General features: G+C 42.8%; 1 protein-coding gene across 2 annotated transcripts in view; it reads left to right on the top strand.

Moving 5' to 3' along the window:
- TNFAIP3 (TNF alpha induced protein 3) overlaps positions 1 to 24,148 on the top strand; it is a 104,286-nt gene that overhangs the window by 62,412 nt on the left and 17,726 nt on the right. For both annotated transcript variants that reach the window (XM_085612499.1, XM_085612498.1), the window contains exons 2-3: positions 6,970 to 7,271; positions 23,807 to 23,997. In XM_085612499.1, coding sequence (XP_085468625.1) covers positions 6,974 to 7,271; positions 23,807 to 23,997 — 489 coding nt within the window. In that variant the 5' untranslated portion in view covers positions 6,970 to 6,973. The remainder of the gene's footprint in view (positions 1 to 6,969; positions 7,272 to 23,806; positions 23,998 to 24,148) is intronic.

Genomic DNA, 24,148 nt, shown 5'->3' with positions numbered 1-24,148 from the left:
TCACCGTAGTACATCAGATTATTAGTGCATTGATAAGTATATTTTTTTTTAAGTGATAGTTTTCAAACATGAATTAAGAAATATTCATTCTTCCCTACACCCTGACAACAATGCCAAAAGTGTAGGAAGAGGCAAGTCAGTTGTCATGCACTTCTGGGGGCTGCAGTTTCTATTATATTAATAATTCCCTTGGATCACACAGTTTGGTTAGGCGGAGAAGCTGGGATTAATCACAAGTTGTTGGTTTCACATTGTGCAATCCAGACACTATATGTATACTGCCAGCTTCCCTTACACCCACCTGACCACAAACCCCAGCCGCCAACTTGCTGGTATCAATGTAGCCTTCGGTCATAACACAGACCAAGTTTGTCGCCCCTGGGAACATGTTTGTGAGTACCCATGGGTTAGAGGATGGTCAGATTTGAATGAAAACTGGTTTTCGTTAGCGGAGTTTAGGAAGACGTTTTCTAATCAAGAAGTTACTTTCTCCAAATTGGGATTTGTTTCAGTATACATGCAGTGAAGGGGCAGGGCCAGATTTCTAAACCAAGCTTTCTAATACTAATGTTCTGCTCAATAGTTAAAATGATATTAGAGACTTTTATCTTTACTTGCAGCTTAACTGTTCTTGCTGTATGTCTCTTGTGTGCTTGGACTTTAATCCCTGGATACTGCAAACTCTTGGTTTTCATCCAGCACAGTATATCGCTTTTCTAGTCAATTCACTTTGTACAGCCTCACTCCCACTAATGGATGTAATAAAAAAAGTTATTATCATAAATGTTGATATCCGTTCTACTGTTGATGGCTTTTTGTGGACCCTCCCTTTTGTTGGATGTATTTACATAACATATTCTAGGCTTGAACAAAATATTAAGGTTGTTAAAGTTCTAATTCACCACTCTGGGCCCAGAGATCTTGTGCCATTATGTTGCATGGTAGTCTGCAGAGGACGTAGATGTGTACATGTCAGCTGGTGGCTTCTTCTAGGTTCTTTGAACCTCGTGTACACCTTTATGCGCGCTGCCATGCTTGCTGCCCTCTTTACCTATATGGAGCAAGTCTTAACATCTTTAGAATACTAATCCGTGACTGTAATTTAAAACTCACGTAGAAAGATGTACCTTCCTTATATATGTATTTGCATATATGCAAGCAAGTTATTCATATTTTTTTTAATGAGTCATCCATGAATTGCTGGTTTTCCATCTAGGTCAAGACAGTCGGGGCCTTTGTACGATTTAGGAAAACATTCATTAACTGTAAGTTTCCAGAGTGATTTGGGAAGAAGAAACAGGTTGGCAGGGCCAGTCCGCATTCACTCAGGTGACAATTCGTGTATTGTCCTAGTTTTGAGCATTATTAGTTTTCAATAGCAAAGCTTTATGGCAAACTTTGCAACATCATGAAGGCTATGTTTTCCTTTTTGCCACTTATGCATAGAAAAACATTGCAAAAGTCAAAGTGGTATAGGAAAATGTATGCATTTGTTTGACATTCTGCACAGAAAAGCTTTGGAAATGGTAACATTGTAGAGAACAATTGTTGCATAGATTTCCCAGCCAGTGCTTGCTTCGATTACAGGTGCAATTATCTTGCAACGTGGAACAATTTTGTGAATGTAATCTGGGAAACTGTGCGGCCTTCACAGAGTGAATATCTGGAACGTTTTAAAACCGCTGGAAAAAAAAACTTTGCATCCCGCATTAGCAGAACTGGTTGACAGGACCATCACTCACACACCCATAACTTGGAAATCTATTTAAATGAGTGCCGTCCTGTAAGGGTATAAGAATTTCCAATACCCTTGATAACAGTACTCTAAAACCAGAGAATGGACTTCTAGAATAGAATGTGCCAGTAGACTGTTTTTTTATGTTAATGTAAATGCTCCTATGTCATGGGAAGGCAAGATTGGCCAACATACATAGGGCCTTATTGCGAGTACTGTGGTCCTGGGACCGCCGTACTCGCTGTGATGGTCCGACCTCCGCCATGGTCTGCCCTATTATGAGTGTGGCAGTGACAAGACCTCCACCAGGATCAAGGATCTTGCTGCGGCGGCGGTCTTCAAAGGACCTGAATATGCTGGTGTGCTAATGCCGGCACCGCCGAGTATATTACGACCTGCATTTTCACTGCCCATTTCATGGCAGGGACCCCGCTATGAAAAGGGTGGCGGAAATGCAGGTTAAGGAGGCCTTAACAGGGACCCGGCTGAATATGTCTATGGGGTGCATGTGGGGGGGGGGCACATGAGGTGCCCCCCTGGAATCACACCTTTGTTCCTGCACGGTATGGCATGCATTACATGGTGCATGCCACACCATGCACAAACGTGCTGCAGGCTCTCTCACAGTGGCGGTATGCCGATTAGGCTCTTCTATGAGCCTAACATACTACAGCAGTGAGACTGCTGCAGCCTCCCGCCCACCCTGGATTAAACTCGCAACCCGGCAGGCGGCGGATGCACGACGGGCTTGGCAGTTTTCCCGGGACCACGGCGGTGGTGGTGGCGGTACCAGACAAAGACCGCAAAATTCATAATAAAGTCCTTAGCCTTCTCGTGTGTCAGTGGCATATATGCCTTTAAAAAGCCAAGTGGGTCAAGGCACATGCTGCAGAAACCAGTGTAACTTTAAAGGCACAGGTGTCTTGGGATCCTAGCAGCTTCGACTCTCCCATCTTTTGTTTCTGGTAAAATTAACTCGGTAAAAGTAATACCTAGTACTTGTAGTGCCAGAAAACTGACATTTTTTCAATGTAAAGTACAATATAAAAACATGATAATAGTATGATTATGATGGATGCAGAAGATTCACTTTCTTGTTTGCATCATGTACAAGTCACTTGCCACTTTTTTCGTCTATCTCAGGGAAGGCAACCACTGTAACATTAAATTAGTCATTATTGCTGCTACATGTTGCTGGGAGAGTAAACCAGTGGATTTAGCACGGAAAGCAGTTTCAAAACAAGCAAAGGCAAAAGCAGAATTCTGGCGTTCATTTGACTCCCGAGCAAAATATAAAGAAAAACCCTGCTACAGTGAAAAATGCAAAAAAAGTGTTTTCTATATACAATGCATTTATGAGTGGAATAATTCAATGTGTGATAATTAAGTGTACTATTGAGAAGTAAAATAGCCACTAATGTATTACAATGCAAGCACTCCATACAAGGTGGAATGATACAACAAACTGCCAGTTTCATCATGTGAGAGAGTAATAGTCCTCTGGACGGAGCCACAGCCCGCATTATGTATATTGTAAAGAATTATTAACAATAGGTCTCCTAGATAGCTACGCTGTCAAGCAAGACATATAAAGAATTTCGTGAGTGTAGTAAAATCCTAATTACTCTTTGCAAGTGTAGGGCTTGCTTAGGCATTTCCAGTGAGAAGCCGATGCACCTTTTAATATGCTCGCTGACTGCTCGTCTTCTGATAGGATGAGAAGTCTGGAAGTGCTGGCCCATTTTTGTACCTAGTGATTGTAAACCTGGAGGCAAAGATAGGAAAGGCCCATTTAATCAGCTGGTGTGCACCAACATATTCAAGCCAGTAAGTCACCTTTTATCCAAATCTGTGTTATTGTGTTGACCAAGCAGATGGTCCTGCGGTTTCTATACGCTACTGCGCAAACAGGTTGTTTTTTGCAGTTCGCATTCTCCCAGGATGTCCTACTTCTACAAACAGTGTGTCTGGGCTGCTAAGGTCTGTAAGACATAACCCTACAGCACCTGTGATGCTGGGGCGAGGAGTGGTCTACCTGAGGGTGCTCCAGCTCACCATTCAATTTCCAGGCCCCCTGGCCGATACCATCTCTGTCATTAAACTCCATATTCCGAGACAATGACAACAGGCCAAAACCAAAATGGTGCTAAACCTGAAGCTCCCAGACACTACTGCTGCAGCCAAAACCCAGTGGTGCTGCTATGGTTGCATAGACTCTAATACAAACAAGAAACCAGGGCACCCTGCTGCCTCGTTGGGTAGTAAAAGACAGCTGCACCAATGATGGCTGTGTCTTTGCCGGTACCCCACGAATGTCCCCAGGCACTGCAACTAGGACAATGGCCCATTTCCTTCTCTTATGAAAATTCAGAGTCCCAGACATCAAACAGCCTCTTTGTCATTAAAGCAGTCTCCCGCCTACTTACAGCAGAACACAGAACCTAACCCCACTGTCTTTAAATGTATTTTATTTGTTGGAGGGGTATGCAGAAGCATTGTTATGACTGGCTGCTTTTGCGGTGAGTGACAGGAATTTCAGTGGCTTCCTCACCAGATTTTGAGGTTGAATCCTATCGTTTTGCTTTACACCACTGGTGTTACCGCACATATCGCGTTTATGCGTGTTCGATAAAAACTGGCAGGGTAAACCTACCAACATTTATTGAGGGAGAAATGGCCGGTATTTACCGGACCATGCAGATTTTTGGCGCGTTAAATGGTTGTAATACGGAATTGTTTTTGCTGGGGTGTTTTTATTGCAAGAAGCGATGTTCTGATCCCCCCCCCCCTCTCACCAAGCCTGACGACAGTCGCAACAATGTTTTTGTCTTCTCCTTGATTGACATGGTGCCTTAGTCACGTTTTTTAAACATTGTTGCACTTGATGAACATTGTGTCTTTCAACAATGCCAATTTGTTAACTTCGACATAAAAACATCAAATAGATGGTTTCCGGGTGTATCTCCCTTTTATTGGGGTGGACTGCAATTAATCAAAAATGATTTTTTTTAAAACAATCACATACACTTTCTCTAACTTCCAAAAGCTGGGTCTTACATTATCATTTACGGACTCGGGTTCTTTATTTGTAGGAGACGGTTCCTTCGATCAGCCCAGTAATTTTCTCACTGCCAAGAAAAAATGGTAGACTGTTCCTGTTCTTTTCATTTGTATCACTTGAAGGTTACTTCAGATGCAAACATTATTTGCGCCCCTCTTTAGCACTTACATAAATTAGGAGCAGAGTGCAAACACATCAGGCTTACCACCAGTTTTTGTCCCACTCGTGTAAAATGTAAAAAATAAACTTTTAAAGGATGCAAATAAATCTGTGCATTTTAGTCCCACTTTTTACCACCAGAGTGTTAATTGGCGCTATACCACACCTGATGCTGGATGCTCTCATTTTTAGAACTTGAGTGTTTTTGCACCAAGTAGTAACACTACATTTTAAATAACCCCATTACTGTTTAAACTAAGACAAGGGAGGATCCGATTGTACTGAAACACTTGCATAACTCGGTGCCAATAATTCATCTATTTGACTTTTTGCTGGTGTGTCAGATTCTACAGCTTCAAGTTATGAGAGACACTATTGCACACCTGTGGCACATTAGTTGACTCGTTTTCTCTTCTCTTCTCAATTGCTGCCAAAGCCACTTTGAGCCGAATGATATCCTATCCAAATAGGCAATATTTGGGTTCTAGGACTTTTTGTTTGTCCTTTCAAAATATTGTGTGAATTCATCCGTTGGCAATTTACCTCCAACCCATAATAGCCTAAATGTATAGTGCTGTCTTTCTAGAGTGGGTGGGCTGAGTGATGCAGAGTATTTACCTGGCCTTTGTGCAACCACCCACCCACTTCAGTGTTTAGAGCACACCAAAGTGCAAAACTCCCCAGAGTGGAAACTGCTCTTTAGTGTAGGGGGATATAAGCATATGTTCATATATTATGATGTGGCATTGAGTAATAGCAGCAAACTCCCCCATAATGTCCTTGTGATAGTCTCAAAAGAAAACCAGCCAAGTAACTTTCAGTTGTAACAGAATACCATTACCACAGCTTTTACCAATACACCTTGGAGAAATCGCATTACGGTTTAGCTGAGAATGTCACACAGGCTGTCAGTGAAGGCCAGGACGTGTTGAAGACCTGTGCTCTTACACAAACTGCCAAACCATCATAAGTAGACATTTCAATTTTATGTTCCAGCTAGAAAATTCTGCTCTAGTGCAAGAGGAAGCCTGAATCGCAAGGGCAGGCGGTAGGTTCTTATTATTTCATGCAGTAAAGTTCTAGAATGACTTCACAGAATACTAAGAACACAGGAGGGTTTGTTAATCTTTCGCCATCTTCTGAAAATCCCTTAGCTCTGATTTTCCTAACTTGAGTTTATATCTTCCTTAAGAATTTAGCACTTGATCAGCCTCAGATGATGATAAAATCTGCTTCGGTGTTGGTGGTTGCATGGTGGTGGAGCAGCAAAACGTGCCGACATGAACTTTTAATTGAACAAAAACGTGTACAACATACGTGTCTTACATTGCCTGCGAGTTGGGGCGCTCATATAGCTAAACAGCACCATCCTAGGGCATTGTTTAATCTCCTACTTTAAAATTATCAGTATTCTATATAGAGGAAAGTCACAAGTACACATCTGTGAGATTGTGAAAGTGTAATGTGGTCGCATGTCTTGAATTCTTAGATGAGTCCAAAAACGATTTTACAGCCCCCACAGTATCTGCTGAATATATGAGAGGATTTTAGACTCTCCGGGTCTCTGTCTCACATCACGGAGCACAAACTAACTTCCTCCACCAGTGGTTTACAACCATTTATAGTGCTGTTTACCTATCACTAGTAGTTTGATATGCATGGCTGGGGGCCTTTTCCTTGACGTGTGCCCTATGAGACTTTGTCTGGTGTCCTTTGAGCCAGCTTTGGGGAAATGACCGTGCTGTGTCACTCCTAGTCACGGCCTGAAAATCCGGGTATTCCCATTCCTAAAGTCTTTGGGTTTGCAGACGGTTTGAAGTGATGTCACTTAATGGTGATTACGGTATGACTAAATATGCTTTCTACAGGGAGTACATGAGGAAGTCCTGGAAACTACAGTCACCAATTCTACTAGGGGATTTCTAGAGCGGGGCTTTATGTAAGAAGTTGTGTGCTGTACATTAAGATGTGACTAACACTCACCTCTTCTTTCTTCTCTGTTCTCCCTCCATAGCAAGATGTCGGGCCCACAAGTGCTGCCACATGCTTTGTACATGAGCAATATGTTGAAAGCAGTGAAGATCAGAGAAAAAACTCCCGAAGACATTGTCAGACCAACCAATGGCATCATCCATCATTTCAAAACGATGCACAGATATTCCTTGGAATTATTCCGAACTTGCCAATTTTGTGTCCAGTTTCGGGAGGTGCTACAGAAAGCGCTGATTGACAGAGCTATCCAGACCACGCTGGAATGCCAGAAGAGGTTGAATTGGTGTCATGAAGTTAGGAAAATGGTGCCGCTAAAGACAAATGGTAAGTACCATACATCTACATTGAAAGATCCTCAACCGGGTGAGAGTGGTGGCTAATAGATGCGCTGCTTGGCATACTACATTCATGTTACTTTACAGAATTGACTGTACTGGTCAGAGAACAGAAATTGTTATTTCTCTTAACACCCTAAAGGCTGAAGTTTGCTAATAGTACTTGTAAGGTTGGCAACCCAGCTTCACTGTATGACTGACTTACACAGCCTTTGAAATTGGGAATATTTCATTCAGTAAAATGAGTAAAAGATGACGGCTTTTGATTTGATTTAAGTTTATACAGCTGTGTCCTGGGCTTGTGTATTGTAACTTCCCTTCTTAGTTTTTACTACATCTTTGCATAAGATTCATAATTTTAACCTTGGCTAGTTTGAAAATTGTTTTTTGTTTCTCTAATTTGGTTTAAGGGTGTGCGTCTTGTCGTTCTTATGTTCACCTAATTGTTGTACAGGCCAAGTATTGTGAATCTTACTATTGACCAAAAACGTTTAAGTCACCAGGACGTCTAATATCTCACGTGTACTGTAAATTTGAATTAGTGGCAAGATTATTCAGGGTAAATGCGTTTTTGTTGTTCAGGCTAACCAAGGAATAAAAGTTCTACATACTGTTGAAAGATGTGTTCTGCCATCTCTACATCAGAACAGGCATTGTGAAAGACAATAAATCTAATCTTTAAAAGTCTGAGCTATGAGCTTTACTAATTCTTATTTGCTTTAGCTAATGCCAAATTGGCTGCTAGTGAGTCAAGACACATTAATGTCTTGACACACTGGAATGGGTTTTCTATTAATAGCCATTGTAGATGGCTGACAACCGTGCATCGTGGCACATGCATGAGAATGGAACCATTCCAAGATGGCCACTGTTGCTGCATGTGTGGTGTATGTCATTGTGCATGGGTATACATCAAGAAATCCAAGATGACTGCCAATTCATATGTATGCTTGGTTGTGCAATGGGGGCTATTTTGACATTTTTAATTTACTATTCAAACATGGCTGACCCCATCTTTGAATGGCAAATTGAGCCTAAAAAAGGAAAGTGTGTGCAAAAAACAGAAAATGAGCAGCACTATAGCATTTGCAGATGCTGGGCCATCATAATATCAATAAGAAAATAAACTGAAAGCAGGACTGGGATGTGAGGAGGAACAAGGTGACAAGGAAGAGACTGAGCAAAGACATGCATTTACATGGGATGTTGAAAAAGAAAGAGTCTTCTCAAACAGGCAGTAAAAGAATACATCTAATTCAGTCAGAAAACTTTGAGACCGAAATGCTCCTGACAGGACAAAAATTAGGGAGAAACACTATTGAATCAAGAGCAGAGCCCTGAGATAGACGACAACGTCTCCCAATCATGAGCAAGGGGCTGATCCTAAGGCCACTCTAATAATATGTATTTATTGGAAACTGTGTAGGTCTGCAACAGGCAGCTGAAACTGCAGCCAAGACAAGGCCCATCGTTTGTACTTTAAACGTTATTACAAAAGGTATTTATTACTTAAAGGACTTTTTGCCTAGGTGTGATGCATTGTTTTGCCTGCAGTGTTGAGTAGGCATCAATCGGATTATGCCTGTGTGGTGGCATCATATGTATTATTCTAGAATGCTGTCATATTTCTAGTGATCACAAATAAAATACTAAGTGTATTTTTTACCACACCAACCACATATTACTTATTACTGTTTCACATTTCGTTGTCCACATCTGCAGGATCCCAAATAAGCAGGCAGCAGGTGGCCTGACACAATGCTTTCCTTTGTTCACACACTATTAATCAATCTGCCATCTAAACAAAAAACGTATACAACAACAGTCCGGAGAGTGTTGGCCAACCTCAAAATGGTTTCCCTGCCTGGTAAAAAAAAATCCCTTCTAAACCTATTCATAAACCAGGAATAGTTGGCAATTTAACATCTCTAAAACTGGATGGGTTTACATGCTTTTTTAATTTGGTCCTGCGATGTTGGATTATAATCACATAGCCTATCTGATGAACCCTATTCTTCCACCACACCTTCTCATGGTCTCTATAAATTGAAGCCACAGCTGACCTCTGACCATCAAGATATCTGGGTGTTTTACATTCACTAGCGCAAATCCCATAATGATGTCCACTAAATGCGACCTGCCTGAGGATTTGTTGCTAATAAACTTTGTTCGAAGGTGCCACTTGCATATTATCCTCCGCACTTGTGCCTTTATTCTTCACAGAATACAGAACTGTTTTTCATGTCCAGTGCCATGTCAGTAGATTGGTCTCAAACCTATAGTAGTTTATGAAATACAAAACAAATAATATATGATAATCATTGCATTATGCAAAAACGTCTTTTAAGTTGAAATGACCACCCCATTACACTCATGAATTGAATTTTATCTTAAAATATTTTGTAGTGCTAACCATGCATTTACCAGAAAAACCATGAGTTGAATAATTGCAGCCCTGTGGTTGGCGTGCAGTTGTTCTACTTAAAATATTGTATTGTAGATTTAATAGAAGCATTTTCCATCAATGTCATGATATATTAATGGATAGAATGGAGTGCAACTTTTAGGACCATCTGTTTATAAATATTGGCTGCAGATGAGGCTTGGACCAGGAACTAGCAAACAAGAAAGTGGAAATTTTGCTTCTTACGGCTGTTTTGAGGTAGGGACTTGAAGCTCCGTCCACTCTCCACCCACATTTTTCATTGGCTCGTGTCATTGTCCACTGTAAACTGTGGTTGTTCATTGGTCAAAAAGCTTAGTTGTCCCTCCTTAGTTCCACCATGTCTCATTTTGTAACCTCCCATGACAACACCCCCTGTTACGTGTGTTGTTGCTCTATAGGCTTTAATTACAGCCTCCAAGCACTATTTTCTCAAATAGCGTTGTCCTGTCTGCTACTGCAGGCAGGGCACGCTCTCTCCTAACGCTTTTTAAAAAATTTATAGATTACCTTTGCAATGCAATAAGTCAAGCATTTGCGAGAGATTAAGCTATTGGCATTGTAAATGACAATGTCTTTTATTTATCTGTTTTAAAAACAACACATAAATAAAAGTCATTGTCATTTACAATGCCAATAGCTCAAACTCTCATAAATGCGAGACCTATTGCATTGCAAATGCTTGTTAATTTGATTGTGACTGTATTTTAACTGTGGTTTTAAAATGAATTTCAGAGTCTTTTTAAACATAGCTTATGGTGTTATATATACCTACATTGACCTCTTTTATTTTTCGTTTTCCCATTTTGTGAAAGGAAACCTATCTTTAGTGATTCTCTATTAATTGGCTTCCAGTGGTACCCTGCCCCTCAAGTCTTCATGACACAAAAGCCATTTTAATGTGCATTCAGAGTACCTGTACTATTCCAAATACCAAATTTGTAAAGACAGCAGGGCTCCTTGCAAAACTGCATATGCTTGTGCAAGGCTGGGTGAGGATCTGGAGTAGCCTGACCCAACTCGCCACACTCCTTTGGAGACTCTCAAGCCGGTGTCACTATGAGGCTAACATAGTAATTATCACATTATTCAATTGTGGTCACCTCGTCAGCAGATATGGCCAGGGGCACAACTCTCTACCCTCTTTGTTTTGAATTCCGTGCCCACTGATCTGTTATAAATGGAAGATGCGATGGATACCTGCTGACTAGTCTAATCACCGATGCGGACGCCTCTTTAAGACTTTAATTGAATGATTGTCTCACTATTTGTCATCCTAGTGTATTTGGTGTGATGTAATATTTACTGTTTTTCTGCCACAAGCTGAAAAAACTGGATTAATGTCTGGTACTCTTCCACAGCCTCACAGATGTCCATCTCCTTTCTCATTTAATAACGCCTTTGTCATAAATAGGGCCGGGCTGCTGTACATTTTCGGTATCCGCTTTTGCTTTCCAACACAACACCTTCCCTAGCCAGAAATTTGCTGGGAAGTCTTATCTGAGGTGGGTTTACTTCGATAACGACAATGGCCTGATATTAATTGAAGGTATAGTTTTACTGTATCGTAACAGTGTAGTCATCTACCAAATTGTGGCAACTTTGTATACATTTTTTTTTTTTTAAAGAGCATCAACTTGGTAGACTTCATGCAGAGAGATTTAAAAAGATCAACCGTCCAGAAAGTCCCATGAAAACAAAAGAATGGGGATGCATTGCACCCTTCAAAGGCCCAGGCGCTTATTACTGAAAGTAACCAGATGACACAGGAATTACCTTCCTTTATCGTGTACACCAATTATTTGAAGCTCATAGAACCAAAAGGGGTTTTGTACCTATTTAATGTAATGCAGAACTGTTGTTGTGATGTCAAAAAGTATGTGAAGTGAGATATGAAAAACTTTAATGTGGGGTACTTCTTGAATACCACTTTTTTCATGATAAATATGTTTTGAAGGCCTCTGCTCCTACTGGTTTCACAGCAGCACTCCAACATATACTACCCTCGTCCTAAGCAGTGTTTGATGAACAGTAGATTTCTAAGAGCCTGGACCACTAGTTCTCAATTTGTGCACCTTTAACATAAACCAAGAATCAAAAGTGCTGACTGTAAGCCACAAACAACAGACCACAGGAAATTAAGGGAAACAGGTGAAATGAACATGCATTGAGCGATGTAAGAAGCCCGTCCGAATGCATGAGACTGTAAACAATGGCCACTCTAATGTTGAACGAATGAGTGTAAATGTATCAGTGTCCTGGGGTTAATGTCTCAAGGTAACTTGTTCGTTCTTTTTTTTTTTTAGCCTACACCCAGTCATAAGTTGCAATGCGATTTATATGCCATGTCACGCAAGATAATGGACAAAATATAGCAGGGATGCAATTTGCAATGTGTCTTGTATATTGGATCTTCTCCATTGGCAGAGGGTTGCAAAATGAACTGCCTACTGAATATAATTCAGGCAGGTCACTATTTGCCCATCCCTGTGATTGATTGTGAATGCAGGGATGGTGGCCTGCAAGAGACAGCAGACCTCTATTTCTGTCTCTGCATTAACAATGGGAATCATTTTTTCAAAGGGTCAAATGCTGTGCTCTCCCCACAGCAGCCCAACATATTTCTGAAGATGAAGCTGTCTGGCAGGTACTTCCAAACCACCCCAGTTCAGATGTCTATATCTAGTCAATGGTTTGCAGCCTCAATTGCAGACATTTCATTAACACTTGTATTTAGGGGGGGAGGAGCCAAGATGGCGGACGGACAGGACGTCTGAGCTCCCGGCTCCGCAGCCCGTCTGCTGTTTACATGACATCCTGATCTTTAATCCTGCCTACGGCGCGAGCAAATGTAACCACGAATGCGCTGATACTTTCCGCATTCCTCCGATGTTCCCGCCGGCTTTTTTGGTCGAGGATTCATAGAGTTTGCCGACTTTGGACTTTGCCCACGCATTCTGGCCCGACCACCACCGCCGGACACCGCTTATCACGTACGGTGAGACGACCTGGGGCTGGACCGGCGCCGGGGGAAATGTGACCGGACGTGGAGTGGGCGGCCTGGCGGAGCCTTCTTCGCGACGGAGAGAATTCCTGTACGACTGGGTCCGGGCTGGCGAATCTTCCTTTGTCCTCCTACCAGCGGTCAGAGCGGTATCCGTTTGAGAGCGCCCACCACCCGCATTGCAACACAGCCGAGGGCTCTCCCACCGTGTGAGCCCCGTATAGCGAGCAGCAACTCCCCTTGCCCTCACTACTGTTCCTCCGTCCTATGGAGTCGCCCTCACCCCTCCGGGGTGGGCTGGCGGCGGCAATGGTGTCGGTCCCGGTCTGCTTCGCCGGAGAGGCGGAGGCCGCCATGTCCCTGACGCAGGCTTCACTGCCTGCTGTCGAGCTGGAGGGTGTCCCGGTGGCGCCTTTACATACTGTCGGCATGCTGCAGCAGGGAGCGGACCTGACCCATGGTGATATCCTTCTAGCCCTGGGGGACTTGCGGGCGACATGGTGCCAACGCACTCGAGAACTGGAGCGGAGGATCGATGCTGCTATGCCATCCAGGGAACTACTGCGGTTGTCTGACCCCCCAATGCCTCTCATTCCCTTCGAGGCGGATACAAATTGGCGACAGGGGGATACTGTGGAACGTCCTCTCCCTGGTTATAGTGTCGAGGGTTTTTCTAATGATAAAGTTGCAGACACAAAGCTCCCTTCCACTTTACAAGCTGAGACTCTGCCTCTGCGGGTGTTGCCGTGTCTGCCCCAACATCGCCGGAGTGTGTGCCGTTCGGTGGGGAAAACTGTGTTTGTCACTATCGATGTGGTGATGGTCCATGACTGGGAACTCTCGCTTCTTCTCCCTCTGCGTCTTCTTTGCCGGGAGCGGCCATCTTGCTCCTTTGTTCTGCCTGAGGTACACTCCCAGCGGCGGCCATGTTTGGTGGGGTCTCCGCGTTCAGGCCAGGGTTGATGTTGCCTCCCTTGATGATCCTGCTTGACCGCCTGGCATGACCCGGACTAGAATATTTGCTTATGTATCGGTTGTGCCGCATGTGTGTAAATTGCTACTGTTTACCGCGGGGGTGGATCTGTGGGGCCGCTCAGGATCGGGCCGGGGCTGGGCGATTCCCTTTAGCTTGCTGTACGTATTGGCGGGCGGGGACTAGGATGAGACTGCTAATTATCTGCGTTGCTCGCACATTTGGAATGGAGTCTCCCCACCTGCCGCTTTGCTTGCTTCTTCAGTTGTGCTGATGATACTCAGGGTGGGGGATGCTTAAGGGGCTGTGGTGACCGGGAGTATGTAACATTTCCTCCTCCTGCCTTCTCCGGGAGTCGGAGACTGGGAGGTTATTTCCCACTCTCCAGACTCTCTTTCCTACTTGGGGTTCATTTGGGGCGACAGGCATGCCTATTGGGGGGGGGTGGGCCGTGGCCTTCCGCTGGTATGCAGGGTGGGGGGATGGGATGTGTTCTATGTCTTCTTCGTCTCTATGGCCCTCTTTCTCTTTCTTTCTCTCTTCCTCTTTGGTCTCTTTTTCTTTTATGTTTCTTCGTTTCTTCGGGGTCGGGGTTCAGTGTTCGTAAGGAGTTTATTGTGTTCTATCATTCTGTGGTATAGTGTATGCTCTTAGTTCCTGGATGGTGGCCACCTGTCTCCTTACCAATGCCTTCCTATATAACGCCTCCTTCTGGGTGCTCCGTGAACGGTGATGTCTCTCCTGATCAGTGATTAGCTTCGACTCTTTTCGAAGTACACTACGTTGTACTCGACAAAACCATAAAATTAAACCTTTTCTTATCCTGACATTATTGTTCTATGTTCTCCAATGTCATAGCGGCCGGCCCCGAGGGGTTGTAGGCAGACGCTGTGTATTGTGCATCTACCGAAATAAAGGTTTTAAAAAAAAAAAAAAAAAAAAAAAAAACACTTGTATTTAGGAGATGGCACCTCTTTCTTGCTCCCTCCTGTTTGTGATTCATAATAAGCCGCAAAGGGCAAATTGCAAGGTGGAAAGTCTTTTTCGATTTGAAAAGTACCTTTGGTACGTTACAGCTTTGTAGTTTGCGTTCTTAAAGCCTGTGATTGTAAATCGCAGGCTTTGCAACAAAATGCAGGCCTAATGGTTTTTATTACAATGGGTTGCAGGAAAATCAAGCCTTTAACCTTCCTGTGTCCAGTCACAGTTTCTAGTTTTATGTCTTTTGGACATTGGGGTTAAATCTCTAGTTGTCATAGTTGGACCGCCAATATGTTAATACTGCAGAGGGATTTAGTTGGCTTTTTAAGGTTTTGCACTGTGTTGTCCCCACTATAACAAAACCTAGAATTGGTGTTCGACACCTTCTCATGCTAAGATTGGCATGCGCCTGGTATAAGTCTTGCTGTAATAGCTCTTGTAGATCAAATCCCAGTGATTGAAGGTACTCCACTCCAATTTGAGAGTGGATGAATTAGTCATCTCTTCTTTCCTTAATGACTTGTGCCACTACAGTAAAACGCCATTGCTGCCAAACCCTTCGAGAACTGCCTTGTATATGCCTAAATGCAATGCACTGTGCTGCCTCTGACTAAATCTCTTATGAACCATGAACTTGCTAGTGATTTTAAAGTGTGTGCCCTCCTGGAAACACCAATGACTCGTCATAATTGGCTTATAGTGGATTACTTGTGGTGTGTGGTTTTTTTTGTCATTGAACTATTTTGGACACAGCTGAAAAAGGTGCCATCTCTGCCTGTAAATCCAGCATCTAGATTTACAGAACAGTTCCTGTGGATTTCTTTGGGCACATACTACTGCAGGAAATCTGCAAAGTGCTTGGATTTTACGGCAATGTAAGTGTGGGTTTGGAGGTTGGACTTATTTTTCTTGCGATTGCCTCAAAAATATAACATTGTTCGAAGATGTTTCTCACCCTCAATGCATCTTTATGCCAACCTTTACATATAACAATTTTACCCAGACATTTACGGTTGGCGAGTACATAAGGAATGTTTGAGTGCTCTCAACGTTTCAAGTTTGTCGGTAGTCCCATCATTCCAGTTGGCTAACCCCCTACCGCTACCATAGGAACTACCACTTTTCCACATCTTTCAAGAAGTTACTAATGCAGAAATTCGGGCAGTTTTTCCACAGTTGTAAATGTCATAAGTCACCTGGATTGCGTCAATTGGGATCTGTTATTTGTGGTCTTGGATTACTATTTTTATACAAAGGTTCTGTGAATTGGACCCATTTTTATTGGGCTAGTGAGACAACCATCAGGGCTATCCATTATCTACATTTATAATATATTTGTAATTCAAAAAGTAGAAAAGGTTTTCAGCACATTGCTCCATTGCAAACGATATATGGGAGTTGTATTTATCAGAAAGCAAATTAAAGTAATGTGGTATTCCACAAATATTCCGTTCTTTGGAAAAAATATGTAATTTAAAAAGTACAAAGGGTTTTAAGCACATTGTTCCACTGCAAATGATAATAGGGGGGTTGTACCAACCAGGAAGCAAATTCAAGTAATGTGGTATTCCACAAATATTCCATTCTTTGGAAAATGGTGTACTATATATTTGAAAGTTAAATGTCTAGATGCCATTTTAAAAATATAGGGAGACGTTGGAGGTTCACTTAAAAATAATCTGAGCAAAAGCAGAAGCAAATAACGTTTGTCACAAGTAATCCAGCATATATGTGTCTGTCTCTCTTTCACTTGCACAATGAGTAGATATTCCATCGCACCCTGCCACGCCCTATCGGGAAAGTCCGACCCGCACACAGTGGTGTTGCATATCAGTGAATCCGAAAGAGAATACAATGCCTGTTACCAAAGTGCTAACTGAACCAGTTAGTACAGGGGAATTCCAGGCTGGAAGGAAGTTTGCACTACTAGTTGTCAATAAGTAACTGAAAGTACAGTGTACGCTCTTATCTACACTCTAGATTTTACAGAGGGGAACTTTTTGCAGGACGTAAAATTTGATGCGTTGGATCTCATTTCCCCAGTTTCAAATAATAAAGCCAGAGTTGTCTGCAGTTACAAGAAGTGCAAGACGAGTTGAGTTTTTTTCATGTAACGTTAATGTTTTATTTTTTTGTATGCAAGATAATGTGATTTTAGTTATGTATTAGTTTTTTTTGTTTCAATGTAGACTCCTATATGTATTTAATACATTTGCCTCGGTCAAGGGACATAACATTATATACTATTCCCAAACTGATGTACGTTTGTTAAAAACCCTTACAGATTACCCAATAAAAGTAGCACGTACTTCTTTTATTTTTGGGGGGAACACTTTGTGCGGATTCCAGAAAGTGGGTCAATGTTATAATCAGTCCAAAAAAAGATTGTATGTACTAGGATGGAGTGAGACGCACACACACGTACACCTCTCTCTCACTCTATCTCTGAGGTAGATTGTGAGTGTTGCTTTGCAGCTAGGCCCTTGCTCCTCATTTGTAGTCAGTAATGCATTGTAGTGTAACATTTACATTGAGTTTACTTCCCCCTGTGTGGGGCGCTAAATTGTTTGCCGTCATGGGTAGCATATTACACCATTTAGGGTGTTTGGTTGGAAAGGTGTTGTCTTTATTTTTATCCCATGTGGGAAGTGTTTCCTTGTCATGTGTTATGAATACTGAGCAGATGGCACAGGTAAGAGCGGTGGGGTGGGGTGGGTAGGGGGTAGTCGACTGACGACTGGACAGAAAAAGTTAAAAAAATTAAATCACTTATCTTGCGTTTGCTGAATCGCTGAGCGCAAGGTAAGTAGTTTTATTTTTTTAAATGTAATTTTACCTATCCTGTCGACTCCCACCCACCCCACATCCCCCTGCCCCGCCCGCCCAGCCGCTCTTACCTGTGACAGCCGGGCCTGGTACTAAGGTGTGTTTATCATGGTATGGTATGCACCACTCAGCAATGTGATGAATGAAATATTGTGAGAGATGGGTACCCAGTTTTTGATTTTTGTTAGCTGGCCGCTTTGATCAGCTCTGCATGTTCCTTTATGGTATTTCTAATGCTCGCAGTCCAAGCACAAGGCTATTCATTCTGTTTTTTTTTTTATTTCGATGGTCCTGAGCAGGCATGGGTTGGAGGGCGAGATGGCCAGGAGATCTGCTGGGATGGAGTTCGTTACAATCACCCCTTATATGAATATCATTGTGAGATGTAAAGAAGTAGCCACAGCATATAGTTAGCTGGGACATGCAGTGGTGGACTAAATTAAAGTACTCCGCTGGCCAGCATCATGCGGCAGACCTCTTCAGTTATTTCATGCCTGTTGAAAAATTGAGGAGGAGGGTTCTGGGTGAATTTACATTACTCTAAAATCCCCAGTAGCATGTTGAGCCCCCAATGTCGCGGGGGGCCCCAAGCTCCATGGGGTCCCCATGTGCACGGGTGGCAGGCCCCTGGCCTAAGAGCTCCTGACCTGGTCCAGAGCGTGAGGGACCCCCTCCATGTACTTTGCAGCCCCCCCCCCCCCCACCTCAAGGTTCGTGACACCACTGAAAATAACAATACTAGACACTGGCCAACCCTTCATATCTCGTGCAGTGGCGTAACGAAACTTGAGGAGGGCCCTTGCAAGGTATGTGGAAGGGCCCCCTCTGGGCTCAATCAGGAGCTCCCGGGCCGGAGCATTGTGCTGAGGGGGCCCCCTGGAGCTTGGGGGTCCCCCCGCACCTGTGTTATGCCCCTGAACTTGTGTGTCTTAGTTGTTAAATTGGTTGACAAAATGAGGAAAGTGTGCTGGTCAGGCCTTGCATATCTATGCACTGTAGCAACTATTGTTCTGGGTTCTAGCTCAGTGTTATAGGCTGGTGTGATTATCTTAGAAACAGCCATGTTTTCATCTCTCTTCTGAATTAAAAATATTGGCTGGTAGTGAGTTCCAAAGCTTGGTAGCTTGTACTGACAAAGCGGTGCCTCCTAATGATTTCTTATGGTAAAATGGTATGACTATCTGTGGTGCAAGGCTGGAGCACAGTGTCCTGTTTATATTACTTGAATTTACCTTGTAGGCAGGGCTTTAAGTGGGATGAAAAAACTATGGGGGGGGTCTCATAGGGGCGTTGCTGACATAATTAAGGGCGTGGCTTAAAACACTCAAGCTAAAAATCTGTACTTAGCGTAGTGTGCTGTCCCACTTGTATTTTGCTGCTTCTGTCACTGCATCCAGATATATAACCCGACAAGTAACATTACACCTACAACAAGCCAGGACTATTGGCTTTGTCAATGGTTGTAAATTAAATAAGCAACAACTATGACTTCGTTGTATATGCTTCCGTTCTTGTGGGCGATACTGTGGCGTAAGTCTAGAGCTGCGGACTTTAGAGCTGAGAAAGTAGGTTTGAGCCTGACGTCGGCTCAACATCCGGTGATTCAAAACTAGAAAATGTCCTATTGTAATGTAAATGGTGCTCATGTGAAGTGCTCCAAATTTGCGCTATATAAAACTGAAAAATTAGTCTTTTTGAAGTTGCATCAAAAGCATTGACGCTTGGTACTATTGCAGAGTTATTATTTTTTTTTCACTCTGAGATTGAGGGTAAAAAAACGAAGAGCCAGGAAGGGACCCGTCTTGGCACCTGCTTTTAAGATCTGCCGGTGATGAGCGCCAGCAGGACCCAGCCCACTTAAAGCCCTGCTTGTAGGTATAGTGGTGCTCTTCCTTGGGAGACACTGGGTAATGTGGAATGCTTTGGAATATTGCTCGTCTTGTTGCAGGATTCCACTAGATAAATCCTCAAACCTGGAGAAACGCACTTTCAAAGTACCTTGTAAAAAACGACACTACTACAGCTATAACTACAAAAATGTTTACAACGTTACAGAGCTCAAGTACATTCTGTTCAGCATACGTCATTCACCGGGTTTCGGGATCAGCTGTTTTGAGAACAGTGAAGCAGGATAAGCAAGTGTGCCTGCATTATTTTCAACTGTTAGCTCGCCCGCGTGACCTTTTCAGAGGACTATTAAAGACTGGAAAAAAGAAACAGCCTCGCGCCGGCGCCTCTCGCACAGCAGCCTGGTGGATAAGCGAAACTCTATCCCGCGGTCGTCAATAGTGTCTCACACAGCCTCAGGCTCGGGAATCCTCCCATTTTGCCCAGGCTGTGACTCGGCCAATGTCTTGTGTAAAATGGGACATTCCTCTATGACTCTTCCACGAAAATCTGGGAATTTACAACAATGTTCTATTCTCTGTCGTTCTTTAGTTATGTAATCACATGCGTACACTCCCTTTGTTGGCTTTTACCGAAGAGCCTCTGTCTACCAAAATAAAGAATCTGCATATGAGAGCGCGCCGAAATCACAAAGTATCCCTGCGTGCGTGTAAGTGGATTTACATGCAAACACGCAAAGTGGCTGGAGATTTCCTGATCCGGTGGACATTTGTGATTGAAAACTTTGGGTAGTAATTGTAGGGCAGAGGTGGGGCAGCGAGTGCTCTAGGAGGAGAGGCCAAGCAATACCATGTCCACACCCGCAAACTCTCACGTTTGTCGATTATCCACAGATTCCTGGAAATCTACGATTTGTGTGGGTTCTGTGCATACTCTTGTATTTTGATATTGACTAAAAACGCACAAATCCACATGAAACAAACATGTAAGTCTCCACTTTACAGATTTCCGCATGTATTGGTGAATTCGGCCCAATTGTGCTTATTGTCACACCGATTGTGGCTCCGTTTGTCATCACCAACCCGTCCAGTCAGCCCAGCTCTCCCTGTATTGGTGAATAGTGGCAGTGCACACACTCAATTGGTCATTTAGACAATAGCATTAGTAAAAAAACAGGCCCAAATTATCTTTGCACCTGCTGTTTGCTGAAGCACTGATTTGATGGTCAGCCCAATTTCCCCTTTCATTTACCAGCTAATAGTAATAGGTAATGCAAATTGCAGGACATATGGACATAACACCATTTGCAACGTTACGATCCTTCATTACCAAGCGTGAATGTCGGGATCCCCTGGGATGTTTTTACTCCCGATGTTACTGCAGTATTCTTAATGAACTCCTTAGAAACAAGCATTGGTAAATGCATTAAGTTTCACCTATGTGATTAATAATAAGCTGTTTTTTGTTGTAAATTGTAGCTCGCTGAGTAGTTGTACTACATAAGTTACAGAAAATCTGTTAATGTGTTAGGACTTGTTTATGTACAAGAAGGCAATATATTGTGCTGTTTCTAGTGGTATAGTGTGGGTAATAGCAATATTTTGAAAAATGAAATAAGAGAGAAATAATAGAATTGAATAATGTAATTGCAATATTATGTGTTTAAAGAGGTTTTAACACGTTTTGTGCTTGGTGCCACTGCACCTGCTGCACAATTCAAATCATGACCCTGTTGTCTCCAAGGTATGTGCACTTGTGACTGCCTGTTTAGTAGTAAAATATAGCAATTTTAGGTCTTTAGTAGGGTGCCTAGACCTTTAGGTGCCGGTGTCACTGCTCCTGTTGCAGCATTTAAATCATGACCCTGTTGTCTGCAAGGTAACTACACTTGTGACTGCCTGTTTAGTAGTAAAATATAGCAATTTTAGGTCTTTAGTAGGGTGCCTAGAGCTTTAGATGCCAGTGTCACTGCTCCTGTTGCAGCATTTAAATCATGACCCTGTTGTCTGCAAGGTAACTACACTTGTGACTGCCTGTTTAGTTTTATATTTTAGCAATACAATGGTGTTGGTGGTGTCCCTAGAGCTTTTTGCCCTTGCCTTTTAACAGCAATTCTGGGTGCCTGTATAGTACTCAAATATGGCAATATTATGTGTTTAGAGGAGTTCTGACAACTTTTGGACCTGTTGCTACTGCACCTTTCAAACATGGCCCTGTTGTCTGCAAGGTAACTGCACGTGTGGCTGCCTGTTTAGTAGTAAACTATAGCATAGCTTGTGTATATTAATTTTATTTTTACTTGCAATGTTTATTACAACATTTAGAATTTTATCATAATGACAAAATAGATTGATTTGAAAAAATCAATCCGATAATGCCTACAAAGGCCAAAGAAAGGTACCGGGGCATGAATAGGAAATGCCAAAAACTTTCCAAGGCTAAAACATCTGCTTTACACAACTGAGTAATAAAAAAACAAGCATTCCAGGATGCTGTTAGAAGCTGTCTGCCTTTTCTGTGGGAAGAGATCTTATCTTGACACGGCATGGGGCTTAAACAGTGTGAATAGCTTTAGCAGAAGTACCATAAATACGTACAGCCAGGGGAAGTTAACAAAACAAAAAAAAAAAAACACTAAAGTGAATGAACACAGTAATTTGGCAATGGGTACTGTTAAGAGCCGCGTTTTAAGATATATTGAATATAGGATATTTCTGAGCGCTAGCGCTGTGCAGGCGAAACCTAAAAAGTGCCTCAATTATTGACCATTGCAGTTGCTTAGTTATAATAAATGACTATGCTGTACCTGAATCCTGTTCGCCCAGCTTCCTGGTGATTTTTGAACACTCGTTTGTTCTTAAGAAAATTCTAAAATTGTACTATAAAAAGTGAATTTTCTTTGACTGTACCCAAAAAAGAGCTTATTGGTGATTTTGTTACATTATAAGCATGCTTTAGTTAGTTTTACATTTATTGGGTAGAAAATAAGTTAGAAAAGTTAGGACAAGAAATCATTCAGGTGTGATGTGCAACACTCAGGTGACTAGAATTAGAGGGTTATGAGGTTTTGGGGGTTTCATACCGTCTATACCTAGCGCCAGGCTACCTTTCAGTTTATAGCTGCACTTTATACATTTTAATACCGTCATTACTCCATTTGATGTGTTTGTGGTTGTCCTGCTCACTGCTCTTTCTCTACCACAAGGTTCAATCCAGCTATAGTTCAGCCTATGCCCTTTGCATGGTAGTGTGCAGTTCTATCTCCAGTTGCTTTGTGTGCTTTTTTTGTATGTTTGGAAAGGGGCATTGGGTAAACAAGAAGTGTGGTGTGACCTGCTTTTTGTGGCGGAAGGTGGAACTGTTTGGAACCCCGGTAGTTGTGTAGCCTTCATTAAGGGATTCATAAGGCTTTGCTGGGAGCTTGTCATGGTTGGTCACAGGTTGTGCTGCAGTTGCTTGCTACCACCTCTTTTGTATATTGTGGTTTGTTGGCCAGTTAGGCGGAATGGGATCCAGGCTGGCACAGTGATTTATAAGCCACACTACAGCATGCTTATTTTTTTGCACAACAGCAACACCGGCACAAGGCAGTTCTCTACAATTGCCTGGGGTGTCTCCAACAATAGGTCTCCAGTTGATTTCTAAAAGCATCAAAATATGGCACCTTTGCAAAAGAAAGTTGCAGCAAAACATAGATTGGAAGATATCCTGGCATCATCTTCCTACTGTGCCTGCACTGCAAAATTGTCAGGATAATTTTAAATCTTGTTGTGGCTCAAGAAACATACTGAAACCCTAGTTACAAGTGGTGGAATTTCAACCGGAGTGATAACAGGTGAAATTCTGCTACCCGCAGTTCTGGGTGTCTCCAGACCTGGAATTATCGGGTTTGTAAACTGAGGACTCAATAATTCCAGGCCTAGGGACACCTTGACTCTCTTTGATCTTGCAGTGGCAAAGTCTGCAGGTAGCAGCACCGCCCGTTCCCTGACCAAACCTTTCATCAGTATAAGGAGAGAAGATAATGCTCTATCCGGATAGACAAAAGCCTTCCGGGACCACTCGAGCCCCTGGATCCCCATCAACGCTGATGCTTTCCAACTCCTCAGAGCAGGGGATACATTTCGGCAGTTCCCAGAATCCATGTAAATCCCCTGGTAAAAGAACCAGATATCCCTGGGTCCATGCTGTTATTCCTAATTGTTGGGGGCGGCGGGGGGGGGGGGGGGGTGGTGGCTTGTAATCAGCGGAATTTGGTGTGGAAATTCAGACCCTCCAGTATTTCTGCACCAAAATCTGCCAACCTTGTGATGGGGGTCAAATTGTCTCTAGGTGTGACTTAAAAAAAATTATGGTGGTTCGAGGACCCCTCTAGCTATGCTGCATTGTGTTCTTTTATGGAATTCTTGATATTAGTAAAAAATAAACCGGATGCCTTTCCTCTTGCAGGAGATGGAAATTGTCTGATGCATGCTGTGTCCCAGTACATGTGGGGAATTCAAGACGTTGACCTCGTTCTAAGAAAAACCCTCCACAGCGCCTTGAAGGAAACTGATGCACGGAACTTTAAACTCCGGTGGCAGAGGGAGTCCCTAAAGTCCATTGAATTTGTGGAAACAGGACTGTGTTTTGACACTAGGGTAAGGTTATCCGTATTTTCTGAATGGTCCCTTTGCTATGTGTACATATACATACATACATACATACACACTCACTCCGTGGCACCTGCCTTACCAAGGAGACCAGCCTCATTTGAAAGTTCACATCTGTTATTACATCATGAACTGAACT

Source organism: Triturus cristatus, chromosome 6 (genome assembly GCF_964204655.1).
Source record: "Triturus cristatus chromosome 6, aTriCri1.1, whole genome shotgun sequence".
Classification (NCBI taxonomy): Eukaryota; Metazoa; Chordata; class Amphibia; order Caudata; family Salamandridae; genus Triturus; species Triturus cristatus.
Note: the sequence above shows the minus strand (reverse complement) of the source record. Positions and strands in the feature narration are given on the sequence as shown.